The 12,750-nt window shown below is 39.1% G+C and overlaps 1 protein-coding gene across 2 annotated transcripts in view; it reads right to left on the bottom strand.

Moving 5' to 3' along the window:
• The window catches only part of RAPGEF4 (Rap guanine nucleotide exchange factor (GEF) 4), a 227,305-nt gene that overhangs the window by 88,917 nt on the left and 125,638 nt on the right, over window positions 1–12,750 (bottom strand). The window contains exons 6-7 of one of the 2 annotated variants that reach the window (XM_005857587.2): window positions 1,012–1,065; window positions 616–722 (exon numbers count right to left, since the gene is read on the bottom strand). In XM_005857587.2, coding sequence (XP_005857649.1) covers window positions 616–722; window positions 1,012–1,065 — 161 coding nt within the window. The remainder of the gene's footprint in view (window positions 1–615; window positions 723–1,011; window positions 1,066–12,750) is intronic. The other variant, XM_005857588.2, reaches the window with a different exon arrangement.

Raw genomic sequence — 12,750 nt, 5'->3', positions numbered from 1 at the left:
ATGTGTTTTTTTTCATTCCTGTATCTGTAGGGCTTGGAACACAATCATGCCTGGGGGCCAGTAGGTGCTTAATAAACTTGTGGAATGAATAAAAGATAGAATGAACAGATCACTGAACCAACCTTGGTTTAAATCTTGACTCTGCCACCCATTAGATTTATGACTTGGACAAGAAAAATAATCTCTCGGAGCCTCAGTTTTATCACCTGAAAAATGGTCATACACCTACCTAGCACGTTAAGGTGAGGATAAAATGAGATAATGTATAGAACGTGACCTCGTACAGGGCTTCAAGCATAAATAAATGCTTAGTAAATATTAGTCGAATCTCATCTAAATATAATAGTTTTCCTAAAAGATACTAGTAAACAGAAATATAAAAGTTTTATTCTCTTTGTTTATCACAATTAAACCAATGCCCAAGCAAATTAGTTCAGAAGTAACTGCTGAGAATATTAAGAATAATTAAAGTTATGCGGGATCCAAAACAACTTAGATCTTCCAGAACCGGGAGGATTATAAAACATGCTGCCCATGCAAAACATGAAAAACATGTTTCCATTTCACTAAACATGAACCGGAGGGGCTCACAGCCTTTGGAATTACTGCACATACCTGTATGTCTTTAGGTGATATTTTCTATCTCTTATCATGTGAGGTGCCCGAGAGAGAATGGTGTTTCGTAAAATTTTTCCAGCCCTGAGGATCTTCTCTGAAGGGACCTGGGTTGTAATCAGGTGGAAGGAGGGGGAGAGAAAGAGAGTTTATAGGAGCAAAACAAACCAGACAAATCCTTAAATCACTTTCCAATCTGACTCTGGCTTGAAAAATACAACTCATTCATACATTCACATTGTTCACGTGTATGACTGCTTTATGTTGAGAACCAAGACACACTGAATATGTATCATCTCTGCAGAATGTTTCTGAGGTTGCCTGATGGGATGCTCTGACATATGGACCACCTCCAGTGGTTACTGATGGCTCATCAACCCACCTACATCCCATTACCTTGGTAATGGTGTTAGCAGGACGAAGAGGAACGTGAGGTTCAATGAGAGGTGTCTGAAAAATAAAATGTTAAAGCAAAAGAAAATTAAACAAAAAGTTCACTAAAGAAAATTATGGGTTGGGGATAGAAACATCCATTTTTATAAAACTCAAAATAGAATTAAAAAACAAAACAAAACACAAGAGCTAAAATCTGCCTACAGAACTTGAATGCACAGGCATTCAAAGGGCAAAATTAGACCATTCAATTTGCCAAAATTTAAATATAAATTTATTAAAAATGAAGGAAACAAACAGGAATGATTAGATGTTTGTATGCTTAACGAGAGGGGAATTGATATCCACTCAAAGCATAAAAACATCAGAGCAGAGGCAAAAGCAAAGCAAGGAAAACATAAATACAGATTAAAATGACCTATCTCAGGAGCTAGGGATAAAGTATTGACTTAGGATGGAAATGAGTGATTCCATCCTCTGTCATGTAGTAAAGATTCTTTTTCTGCGATTTGTATGTTAAGAAAAACGTCTTAATTTTTAAAATAATACTTCTTGGTGGTTGTATGCATTCAAGTTCCCCACTGGGGCAGCTCGTGTACCTTCCCTTTCATTTTCAAGGTTAGTGTACAGTTTTCAGGATTCTGTGGCTGTCACAACAGCTCCAGGATCTAGATAAAGCTTCTATCCTTACCCACATTCTTCAGATGAAGAAAGCTGAAGAATTGACTTGCCACACACTGAGTCCCCTAGTCCTATTAAAATCCCCTTTACTTCTCGGAAATGTCTCGTAATGGCATTTCCAAAAGGAGGACCAAGATAGATCCAGTGACAGGTGATGGTAGAAACATCAATACCACACTGTTTATGCCACTTCCAGAAGGTAAAAGATGGCAGGCTTATTTATGGGTTGCGGTCGGCAAAGTAATGATTCCCCCAGAAGATGTCATGGCCTCATCCCCAGGGCTTGTGAAAATATTAGATTAGATGGCAAAAGGGACTCTATAGAGGTGATTAACTTAAGGATCAAAGTGGGAGATAATCCTCATGTTTCCAGGCCGGTCCAGTGTTATCATATGGATCCTTAAAAGGTGGAGGAGGGAGGCAGAAGAGTTAGAACCAGATGATAGCAGAGTGTGTAGGACTCGGCCGGATTCAGCTAGCTTTGAAGATGAAAGAGGCCAAGAGCCAAGGAATGAGGGCAACCTCTAGAAGATGAAAAAAGGCAAAACAATGAATGGATTTTCCCCCAGAGCAAGGAACTGACCTGCTGACAACTTGATTTTAGCTCCATGAGACCCATTTCAGACTTCTACACTATAACACCGTAAGGTTATTAATTTGTGTTGTTTTAAGCCAATAAGCTTGCAGCAATTTGTTATAGCACTCACAGAAAACTCATACAGAGATTATTATACTTCATATTAAAAGCCTTACATTTTGCAAACAGAAGCCATTACATTGAAAATAAATTGTTAGGTTTTCACTCTAATCCTTATTTTATATAGGATTACATAAATATAATTGGGGGAAATGAAAATCAATATTAATTTTAAATACTTTATGCATCTAATACAAATAGACATGCATAAACATATACCTATCATTTTATCAATGATAAATTTCAGGTGCATTGATGCTCTTAATATAATAGCATTAAGGAAAAAGTGAAAAGACTCTTAAAGCTTTAAGAAAAACAATAGATGAGACAGATTTATTTAGCATGACTGAAATCTCACTGAATGTTTTTCATCACCTCTCTGACATCCAGTAGACTTTTTCCCCCTCTTGAAATCACTAGAGTGCAGGTGTCAAGCAATATTATAGTATTTTAGCAGCATACTGTTTACAACCGGCATAGACCAAGGAATGTCAGTCTGATACCATTCAATAGCAGCTTTCAACAGAGACCAACTTTGCCCTAAAATAACCCATGCTCCCTTATGATAGACCTTTCAATGGGAGAGGGGCCATGAGCTTACAGAGTCCCTGTGTTTGTACCACCTCCTCCAAGAAGACAGAGAGAATTCTATGGGGCCAAGTCTGAACAAAATATTCAAAAGTGCCAGATCAGCAGGTACCAGGACTCTGGAACTGTGTGCAGTTAAAAACATGATTGCTTCTGAACTCTGAGTTCCCAGTACTCATGCCTCCTGCATCTTTACATTACACAGATTGGTTTATATGCCCAGGACTGTGCCTGGTTATGTATCCAGGTAGTAGAAGCCTCTGGTTAGTCCTGAAAATAGTAGTAGAAACCTATTTCTTCTTCCTGTCTTGAAAGAGAGATGCAGGTAAACATGAGAGTAGATGGATGTGGGATTAACTGCTGAGGCAATCTTTTCTTTCCTATATAAAAAGCTACTTTCCTTGGCACTAGTCTTTGAGAGACTGCCTGAGATAGAGATTGAGAAGATGCCCACACTTGAGGATTACTGATGGATGTTTATTCTCCAGTAGGTGCAATGAAACATTATTTGAAAATTGCATCTTTTTGTTTGTTTCTACAGAAGTGGCTGTATTTTAACAAAATGCTAAGAAGTGGTCCTTAGGTTAGTTATTTTGATGGGTAGTTCCCTTTCTGGTCCCTTGGAGTCCTGAAAAGGAAGTATTACAAAAGCAGGGGGAAGCATCAGGCTTCAACCAGAATTGTTCCTTTGATTTGCAGCTTCTAAAAGGGTAAAATGTCCACAAGGTTGTCTTTTAGCTAAATAACCCTAGTTCCAATTCCAGGACCGGGAGGCTATTGAATCTGTTGAAAGGCGGCGTTCTTAGAAACTTCCCTGGCTGGAAAAGTTTTAAGTTTCGGGGCAACATAATGAATGGATGCTTTGAGAAGGCTCAGTCCCTTTATTTAAATAAAACCTCCAAGGAACACATGCAGGGTGAAAGCAGGGGAAGCTTTATTTTGGGGGAATAACAATTTGTCTTTGAAAGGGGACACTGTATTCAGGTAGGCAAGCGCCTATGTTCTAAGAATTATATTGGTTCCCAGCAGCCACCTGTTGTAAGATAGAGGGCATCTGTGACAGGTAGGCCAAGTCCCTGGAAAACAGCCACCTGCTAATGCCTGTTCAGGAACTCCTCGGTCATGAGTGTGACTTTATTGCTTTTGTATTTCCTTTTTTGGTTTCGCCTGGCTTTCAAGTAAAGTTCTTTTGAGAATTTCAGCTTAGCTGTGCTTTAGAGAATGAGGAAAAGAATTTCATTTTATAAATGATTAGGTTAAACGAGACAGGGAAAGAAGTGGCCTGGTGATATTAATGAGAATGAAGACAAGGAAAGCAGCCCTAGAGGCAAGACCAAACATTTCCTGTGGCAGGCCCTTTATTCATCTGGCCTGCACATGTGCCCTGATGCGTGTCATCTCCTTATTTTACTGCTTCTCTCATTTTTTATTGAGAAAACCAAGGGCAGAGACACATAGGGACCGAGCTTCCTGCTAATAACTGGAAGACCTGGGAGTTGAATCCCAGGGACAATGACCCCATCCCACCTGCTCTCTTCTTCTAGAGATGACTTTGCTCACCCTTTGGAAGAATTCGTGTTCTGTCTGACTCAAATTCATTGAGAAAAAAGCATTTAAGCCCTTCTAGGTTGTCAGATAGCAGACTGGATCTTAAAAATTTCCAGCAATAGGGGAAGGAGAGTCAAGATGGCGGTGCAGGTAAATGCGGTACTCACCTCCTCCCACAATCACATCAAAATTTCCCCATGATGCTCTCGGCCCTCTAACACTCACAATTCCATGTCCCCCAGGCACTCTCTGTGTTGGACTACAGATAGGGAAGGTGGAGAGTGAGCGAGCACAGAGTGAGCCTTCATTAATGTTCTTTGGTTTGTTTCCTAGGGTGGCTCTATGTTCTGACCTACAGCCAGAAAATACCTATTACAGGTGGGTCCTAGAAAGAAATGGACTCTTCTCCAATTAAATTTCATACATTTCAACACATCAATCATGTGTTGAAAATAAAAATTCTCCCTTCTTACCTAGGCATGAATGAATCCAAATTGGGCTATGAAAATATCATCCTATAAAGCTAGGCAGAGAGAACAGATAAAGGCAGAGGTATTCAGCTCTCTGCTTTTCTTGGCTTTCTCCACTGAAGACTTCCCTCAGGATTGACCGTAATTGATTTTTGTTTGTTTCTGGAGAGCAGATGCATTCTACTGCTTTTTATTATGTTTCTATTACTACTGAAAAGGAGAAACAATAAGGGAAAATATTCCTTTTGGCACCAGAGCCAATTCAGTAATACTAATCAGGTGGTGAAAAATATGAATTTAGCCTCCATTACAAGATGCACAAAAATTCCCCAGTAGATTATAATGAGGTATAAGGCACTGTAATAGGTTTTATGAAAAACCATATGCAGGTCCTTTTGAAAGCAGGTAATTCTTTTTACTCAAGTACTTGCTCACAGAAGCCTTTTGCAATGCACAGCATTTTAAGCCAAGTGATAAGACTAACAAGCTAGATTGGGACACAAAGCTCATGGCAGAACTCTGCAACCCAGCGCAATAAAAAGTCATATAAGTCCGCATCCAATTTAATTCAAATATTTAACGAAGGCCTATTGTGTGCAAAGCAATGTGCTAGGCTAAAGTAGAAGACTTTGACAAAGTGCTCGGTCTAAATGAGTTTTTGATCTTGCTGGGAAAGCAAAACTTCTATGGGCTAAATAATTAGTGAGGCAATCTGAGTCAAATGAAAGCAACCACATTCTGGATTTCAAATTTTCTCTTGCTCGTTTCAGGTGAGAAAATCTCTAGGAAGTGGGGAGAATAACATTCAATTATTTAATGAAAAGATATACTTTTAGAAATTACATTCCCTTGTTTTGGCATTTTAGAATAATACAACTAAGGTCTTAGAAAAGTATGCCTCAGTCTTGTAATTCATGACCATCAATGTCATCACTCTTTGGTTGACCAAGATGAAATGAAAGGAATGACCAAGTCAGACTCAAAGACAGATTTCATCACTGTGAAATAACTTTGTAAGTTTTTCCATTTATTAAATAATGGAAAAATCATCTACAGACTTCTTTGGCTTCTATGTGCAGCTTTTTTATTTTTTAAGTCTTTCCTAGTTCAAAATTGGCTTATAGATTTCCAATTTCAGCTTCCACACATATAAAGATTAGAAGTTGTTACTCCCATCCTTACAACATGAAAAAGCTGAAAAACATGAAAATAAAGACTTCTCTCAGGCCAGTCAGAGATCTGAGATTGTAGAGGAAACTGCCACCCCAAAATGGTGAGAGTCAAGAGAATCCTGAGAGTTAACAGCTGAGATTTGGCTACCTGGAACAGAAACCACAGACGGGTAGGAACACTTAAATGGTGTTAAGTTAATTAAACAAGGAAGTCATTAGACTGATGTGGCTCTAAGGCCATGGTAGCTTAGGTAAGCAGCCAAAGTCTTAGCCTATAGATGCCTCAAGGTTATGAAATTAAAACCTAAGTACAACCAATCACAAACAGCCAATAGGCTTAAAGCTATAGCCAGTTAATTTCCTTGCATTGCTTCCACCTTTTTTCTACAAAAAGTATCTCCCTGAGCACCTGTTGGTAGAGTACTCCTAACCACTTCTGGTTGGGGTCTGATCCAAATCAACTTTTGCTCAAATAAACTTAAAATGTTTAATATGCCTCAGTTATCCTTTAACAATGGTAATTTTGAAGAACTGCTAGAGACTGAATGTGGAGTAGCTTGAGAGTAAGAAACTTCTGGAGGGCAGTCTTAGGTGGATCCCCATACCTCCTAGAACTCCATCAGGCTTTCTTGGTGAAGAGCCAAAAAAGATCTTATGGAATCGGAGGCGGGGGAGGGGTCGGGGTGTAGGGTTGGGGAAGGGAGGGGGAAACACTGTGAAATACAATCAGAGTGTTCTCTGTAACAAAGGGAAAAGACTCTACTAGATTCTTATCCCCCATGGGGGAAGGCATTTCTTTGACTCTAGTCCCCTCTAGCCTCCTATTTCAACTAAAAGAGAAAAAGAAGCTAAGAAATGATTGTGAATGGATGAAATTTAGTCATAATATTATAAGACACTTCCTTTCCCCTATTTGCCCCAACCATGCCAGTAGGAAAGTCATGGGTTACAACTGAAAGAGCTGTAAGATACAGACTCTAAGTTACAAAATACTCACGGGGATATAAGTAAGCAGAGGGAATATAGTCACTAATATTGCAATAACTATGTATGGTGCCAGTTGGAATATTGGAAATCTTAAAGGGAAAACTATGTAAAGTATATAATTGTCTAACCAGTGGTCGGCAGACTGTGGCTCGCGAGCCACATTCGGCTCTTTGGCCCCTTGAGTGTGGCTCTTCTACAAAATACCGACTTCTGTGCATGGGCCACGAAGTTTCAATCGCACTGTACATGCGCGCCCACACGTGGTATTTTGTGGAAGAGCCACACTCAAGGGGCCAAAGAGCTGCATGTGGCTCGCGAGCCGCAGTTTGCCGACCACTGGTCTAACCAGTAAGCTGTACATCTGAAACCAATACAAAATAAAATTGACATAAAAAATTGTAGACTTTATCTAAGGAGGAGTTCTTAGGGAAGCCCAAACTAAACCTAGGAGACAAAACCAAGGACACTAGAAGCCTCTAGCATCTATAACGATAACAAACATTAAACACAGCTCAGACCCTAGCCAGATTAACAAAAAAACTCACACTAAAGGTCTACTTTCCATTCCTCTTACCCAAAACATCATGTCGGGCTTGTAACCAAAAATTACAAGGCATGCCAAAGGCAAGGAAAAGCAAAGTCTGAAGAGACTAAATAAATATCAGAGCCAGACTCAGATATGACAGAGAGTTTGGAATTGTCAGACAGAAAATTTAAGTGAACTATGATTAATATGTTAACTATGGAACCATATTCCATGAATAATACTAATGAAAAAGTAGACAAGATGCAAGAATATATTGGGTAAAGTAAGCACAGAGACAGGAACTCTAAAAAAGAAATGTCTTCCTTCCCTCTCCTTCCTCAATGGACCAGCTACAGAGAAGGAAGGGCAGAAAGGGTGGGAGTGGAAGAAGGGAGGAGACCACATCCCTGTATCAAGTGCTGGAGCCACCAGCCCAGTCTTTTCAGAGATTCTATCCCAACAAAGCTAGAAGTTAAAAACTGGACCTAGCAAGTTATTTTATAGATATTAACAAATTGATTCTAAAATCTATATAAAGAGGCAAAAGACCCTGAATTAACACAATACTGAAGGAGAAGAATGAATTTGGCAGACTGATGCTATTCCACTTCAAGACATACTATAAAGCTACAGTAATCAAGACAGTGTGATATTGGCAGAAAAACAGACAAATGGAAACATAATAGAGAGCCCAGAAATAGACCTACCTAAATGACCCACACAAATTGATCTTTGACAAAGGAGCAATGACAATAGAATGGAGAAAAGACAATCTTTTCAACAATTGGTGCTGGAACAACTGGATATATGCACATTCAAAAAAATGAACCTTGACACAGACCTTACACCATTCACGAACAATAACTCAAAATGAATCACAGACCTGGATATAAAATTGGGTAACATAACAACACATTTGTAATAATATACTATAAATAAAAACATGTAGTATGAGTGGCCATGTTCTGTAATTCTAGTTTGAATAAAAAAATGTATAGATATAAACTTATTCTATGGACATTTAAGAATGCCCTCTGTAATGTGCTAAAGTTAACCTATTATAATTCAAAGGGGATTGTCCTGGTAAATGATGCTAAATTTGGGTTACAATGCTGGGTTTGGGCTACAAAATATTTAAAATGAGATTGGCCCAATTAGGAACACACCCTCTGACACAATCTGAGAAACTACAGAAACTCATTTTAAAAAATCAGCCTACAGCCCGGCTGGCGTGGCTCAGTGGTTGAGTGTCGACTGATGAACCAGGAGGTCACAGTTTTATTCCCGGTCAGAGAACATGCCAGAGCACATGCCCAGGTTTCGGCTCGATACCCAGTTGGGGACATGCAGAAGGCAGCCAATCAATGATTCTCATCATTGATGTTTCTATCTCTCTCTTCTTCTTCCTTCCTCTCTGAAATCAATAAGAAAATATTTTTAAAAAAATCAGCCCCCAACAAATGATTTTTCTCAACATTGGTTCTTTAAAGATTCATAATTAATGCATTAGATTAAACAATTTAAAGAACCATTTGGGGAGATTAGTGATCAGGTAAAGGCAAAACAGTGAAAACTCATAACTTACCTTGCATCTATCATGAGAAAATAAGAGAAAGTCAAGATGATGGAGAGAGATAGTTTCACATCTCTGGGTCCATCAGTCCTGAATTTCTTATTTTGAGGGATCTATAGAATGTTTTCTACATACAACAATTGTGTCCTGAGCAGAATGTCCAGTCTTTCTGCATTTCCTGAATTTCTATTACTGCAAATATTTCACTGCTTGTGCCAAAGCTGTTTACCTGTTTCTCCAAGTACAACATGAGCTCCTTAAAATAAAAAATTGTGTTCTTGTTATCTCGGAATCCCCATGGTGCTTTGTACCTAGGGATTATTCACTAAATATTTACTTGACTAATACATGGAGAAATCTCTGGGGAGGTTTTTACCTGGCAGTGGTATAAAAAGAATGGAAAGAATCTATCCTCTTCTCATTTCTGAAATTTGTTTTGCTCTTTATGGTTAGATATGGAAAGACTCAGTTTATTGGATGTTGGCAAATAATTTGTGGACTACTTTACTTTTGTTTCTTCCTTCCTAGGAATAACATTTCTCTTCAGTTCATATCTGTAATAGGCGTTTTAAGGTTGAAAGGGAGAAACATTCATTTAAAGTTGACACTTTTGCATTTCCTTAGATCAACTAAGTTCTTAAAAACAGATGGTCTCAGAGGCGTGAAACCATCTCTCTCCATCATCTTGACTTTCTCTTATTTTCTCGTGATAGACACAAGGTAAGTTTTGAGTTTTCATTGTTTTGCTAAGTATTTCTGAAAGTTTTATGGGCAGTTTTGAGAATTCATACATGTGATGGCACCCTCAAGATGCATATACGTACGTATACCCAAAATTCTGCTTATAATTTCAGGGGTTAATTGAAATTTATAGAAGTCCATACACAGATCCTACATATGAACATGTGTATTCCTAACTACAGAAAAAACCCACTACATAAAAGCCCAATAGAAATATGTGCATATATTCACCAAAAGACATGTACTAGAATGTTCAGAACACAACTATTCATAATAGCCCATTGACAATAGAACGGACAATATATTATAATATATTTCCATAACCGAATAAGATTAACTTCACAAACATAATATTTAATGAAAGAAGCTGGGTACAGCAAGTATGTACCAGGTGATTTCTATCTGCTCATCTAAAGTATAAAAACAGATTAACCTTAGTTGGGGGAGTGGCTAGAAGAAAACACGAGTTTCTTTCTGGGGTGGTGGTGATGTTCTGTTTTTTGATTTGGATGCAGTTTACATGAGTGTGTTTGTGAACATGTATTTACCTAAATGACATGTGTATATTTTTACATGCATATGCTAAGCTTTATTGAAAAGTTAAAAGAAAAAAAACCTATATTAGAACAAGAAATTTACTTAATCTTCTTGTCAAAAAAAACAAAAAAGAAAATATTTACTAACCCTCCATTATACATAGAAAAAAGGAGACCTTGGGATTTTGAAACCTAACATCTGCATGGCACCCAGACATATGTGATCCTGACACACGGCCCAACTGGCAGCAATCTGTGTGGGTGCAAAAACGTTGCCACCACCAACCTCCACAGAGGGTGGCATTCAGGAGGAGGACCCGTGGAGAGAGAGTGAACCTCAATGACTGCCTGGCATTTTTACACATATTCATTCATTTAGTAATTCTGGGAAAAATGTAGAATGCTGATTGCAAATGTCAAGTATCTACTGCTTAAACACTAATAACGCCCTTAAAGGAATACAAACATATGAAAAATTAAAACAAAAAGAGTATTAAAGTTGGTATCTAATTAAATGTTTACAGCTATTTCATTTAAATAGTTCCTATACCTGGCAAACATAACTTCTTCAAGGAGATCATAATAAATATTAATAAAATATCCAAGTATTTTATTTATTCATATGTTCCATTGTAAATACTACACAACCACATGCTTCTCAGCTATTATGCTTAAGAAGCCCAATGATTTGACTCTCAAGAAAGTGAAAAGCAGTTTTCTACAGCCACATAAAGGTTTCTGAAGATGTAAGTTGAATCCATCAAAAGTCTCAGAAATTCTCACAAATACTTTTAGGTAATGTATGAAATTCAAAATAAGTGACACACATTTCATGTTACATGCTGTGGAAACTCTACAACTCATGTTTAAAGTCACAGTCAGAAAATGTACACACTTTTCTAGGCAGTCAGCACTGATTAGTAATCAGCAAGTGGGTTTCACAAGATCAGAGGAATGCTTATGCTGCCGTCGACTAGCACGAACATGAAAATCACACGTAGTCGACCTCTATGTACATGTCATAAGTGATTTATAGAGAGGCAAGGAGAAGGGGTAGCAACAATTGTCCACGGTGGCTCAAGGGAGCCTTTCCAGAGGAGGCGGGACTTGAACAGGAGCTTTAGGATGAAGGACCTAAAGGCTAGAGGTAGTGCATGCAGGCTGGAGTCAAAATCACAGAGCGGGGAGTTTAAAGTATTTGGAGTCTCCACGTCTAGCTGTAGCACAGAGCTGGTTGGAAAAGAGGAGAAAGTGCAGGAAGATGCTACAGGTGAAAGTATTACAAATTCAGCTTTGTTAAAAAAAAACAAACATCTGAAAGTCAGATTATCAATTGTAAAGACATATACTTAGTTAGTGGTTTTCTTAAATCACAGACTAATGCATGCTCATTGGAAAGTATAAAAATATTTAATCATATAAACCACCACTCAGTAGCCCCCCCTTATGCACAGGGAGATACTTTCCAAGACCCCCAGTGGATGCCTGAAACCGTGCGTAGCACCGAACCCTCTATATACTACGACTTTCCCACATATACTACCTATAGCAAAGTTTAATTTCTAAATTAGGCACTATAAGAGATTAACAACAATAACTAATAATAAAATAGAGCTATTTTAACAATATACTATAACTGTCAGAGAGAGACCAAGATGGCGGCATAGGTAAACACCAGAGACTGCTGCCACAAACAACCACTTCAAAAATACAACTAAAAGATGGAACGGACATCACCCAGAGCCACAGGAAAGCTGGCTGAGGAGAGACTCTTCAACTAGAAGGAAAAATAACAGCACACCGAGGCTCAGAGGAGGCGCAGTGTGGAAAATACTCAGGTGCGGAGGTGCGCGCGCAAAGCGGGCTGGTGGCTGAGAGCGCGGTTGTCGTTTTCGGTCAGGGGGGAGTCTCAGACTCTGAGCTCCAGATACGGGCGAATCGCTGGGGACTCGGACCCAAACGGGAGAAGCGGGAGTGTCTGGCATCAGTTGGAAGGCAGCTTTCCCTCCGAGGTTTGCAGCGGTTCCTGGGGTTCTGAGAAGCAGAGCCTCTGGGAACGGGACTGAGGGCACCATAACCGCTCCCTCCGCCCGCCCTGCCCTGTTGAGCCCGCCCCGCCCAAGCCCTGCGCAGAGCCATTTGCCAGATCGCCTCAGGCAAAGGCTAGATTAGCACCTCCCCAGAGGACAGAAGTTTTCCCACTGCAGCAGACACAGCTGATTC

The sequence above is a fragment of the Myotis brandtii genome, unplaced genomic scaffold (assembly GCF_000412655.1).
Source record: "Myotis brandtii unplaced genomic scaffold, ASM41265v1 scaffold112, whole genome shotgun sequence".
Taxonomy (NCBI): domain Eukaryota; kingdom Metazoa; phylum Chordata; class Mammalia; order Chiroptera; family Vespertilionidae; genus Myotis; species Myotis brandtii.
This window is presented reverse-complemented; position numbering and strand designations above follow the sequence as displayed.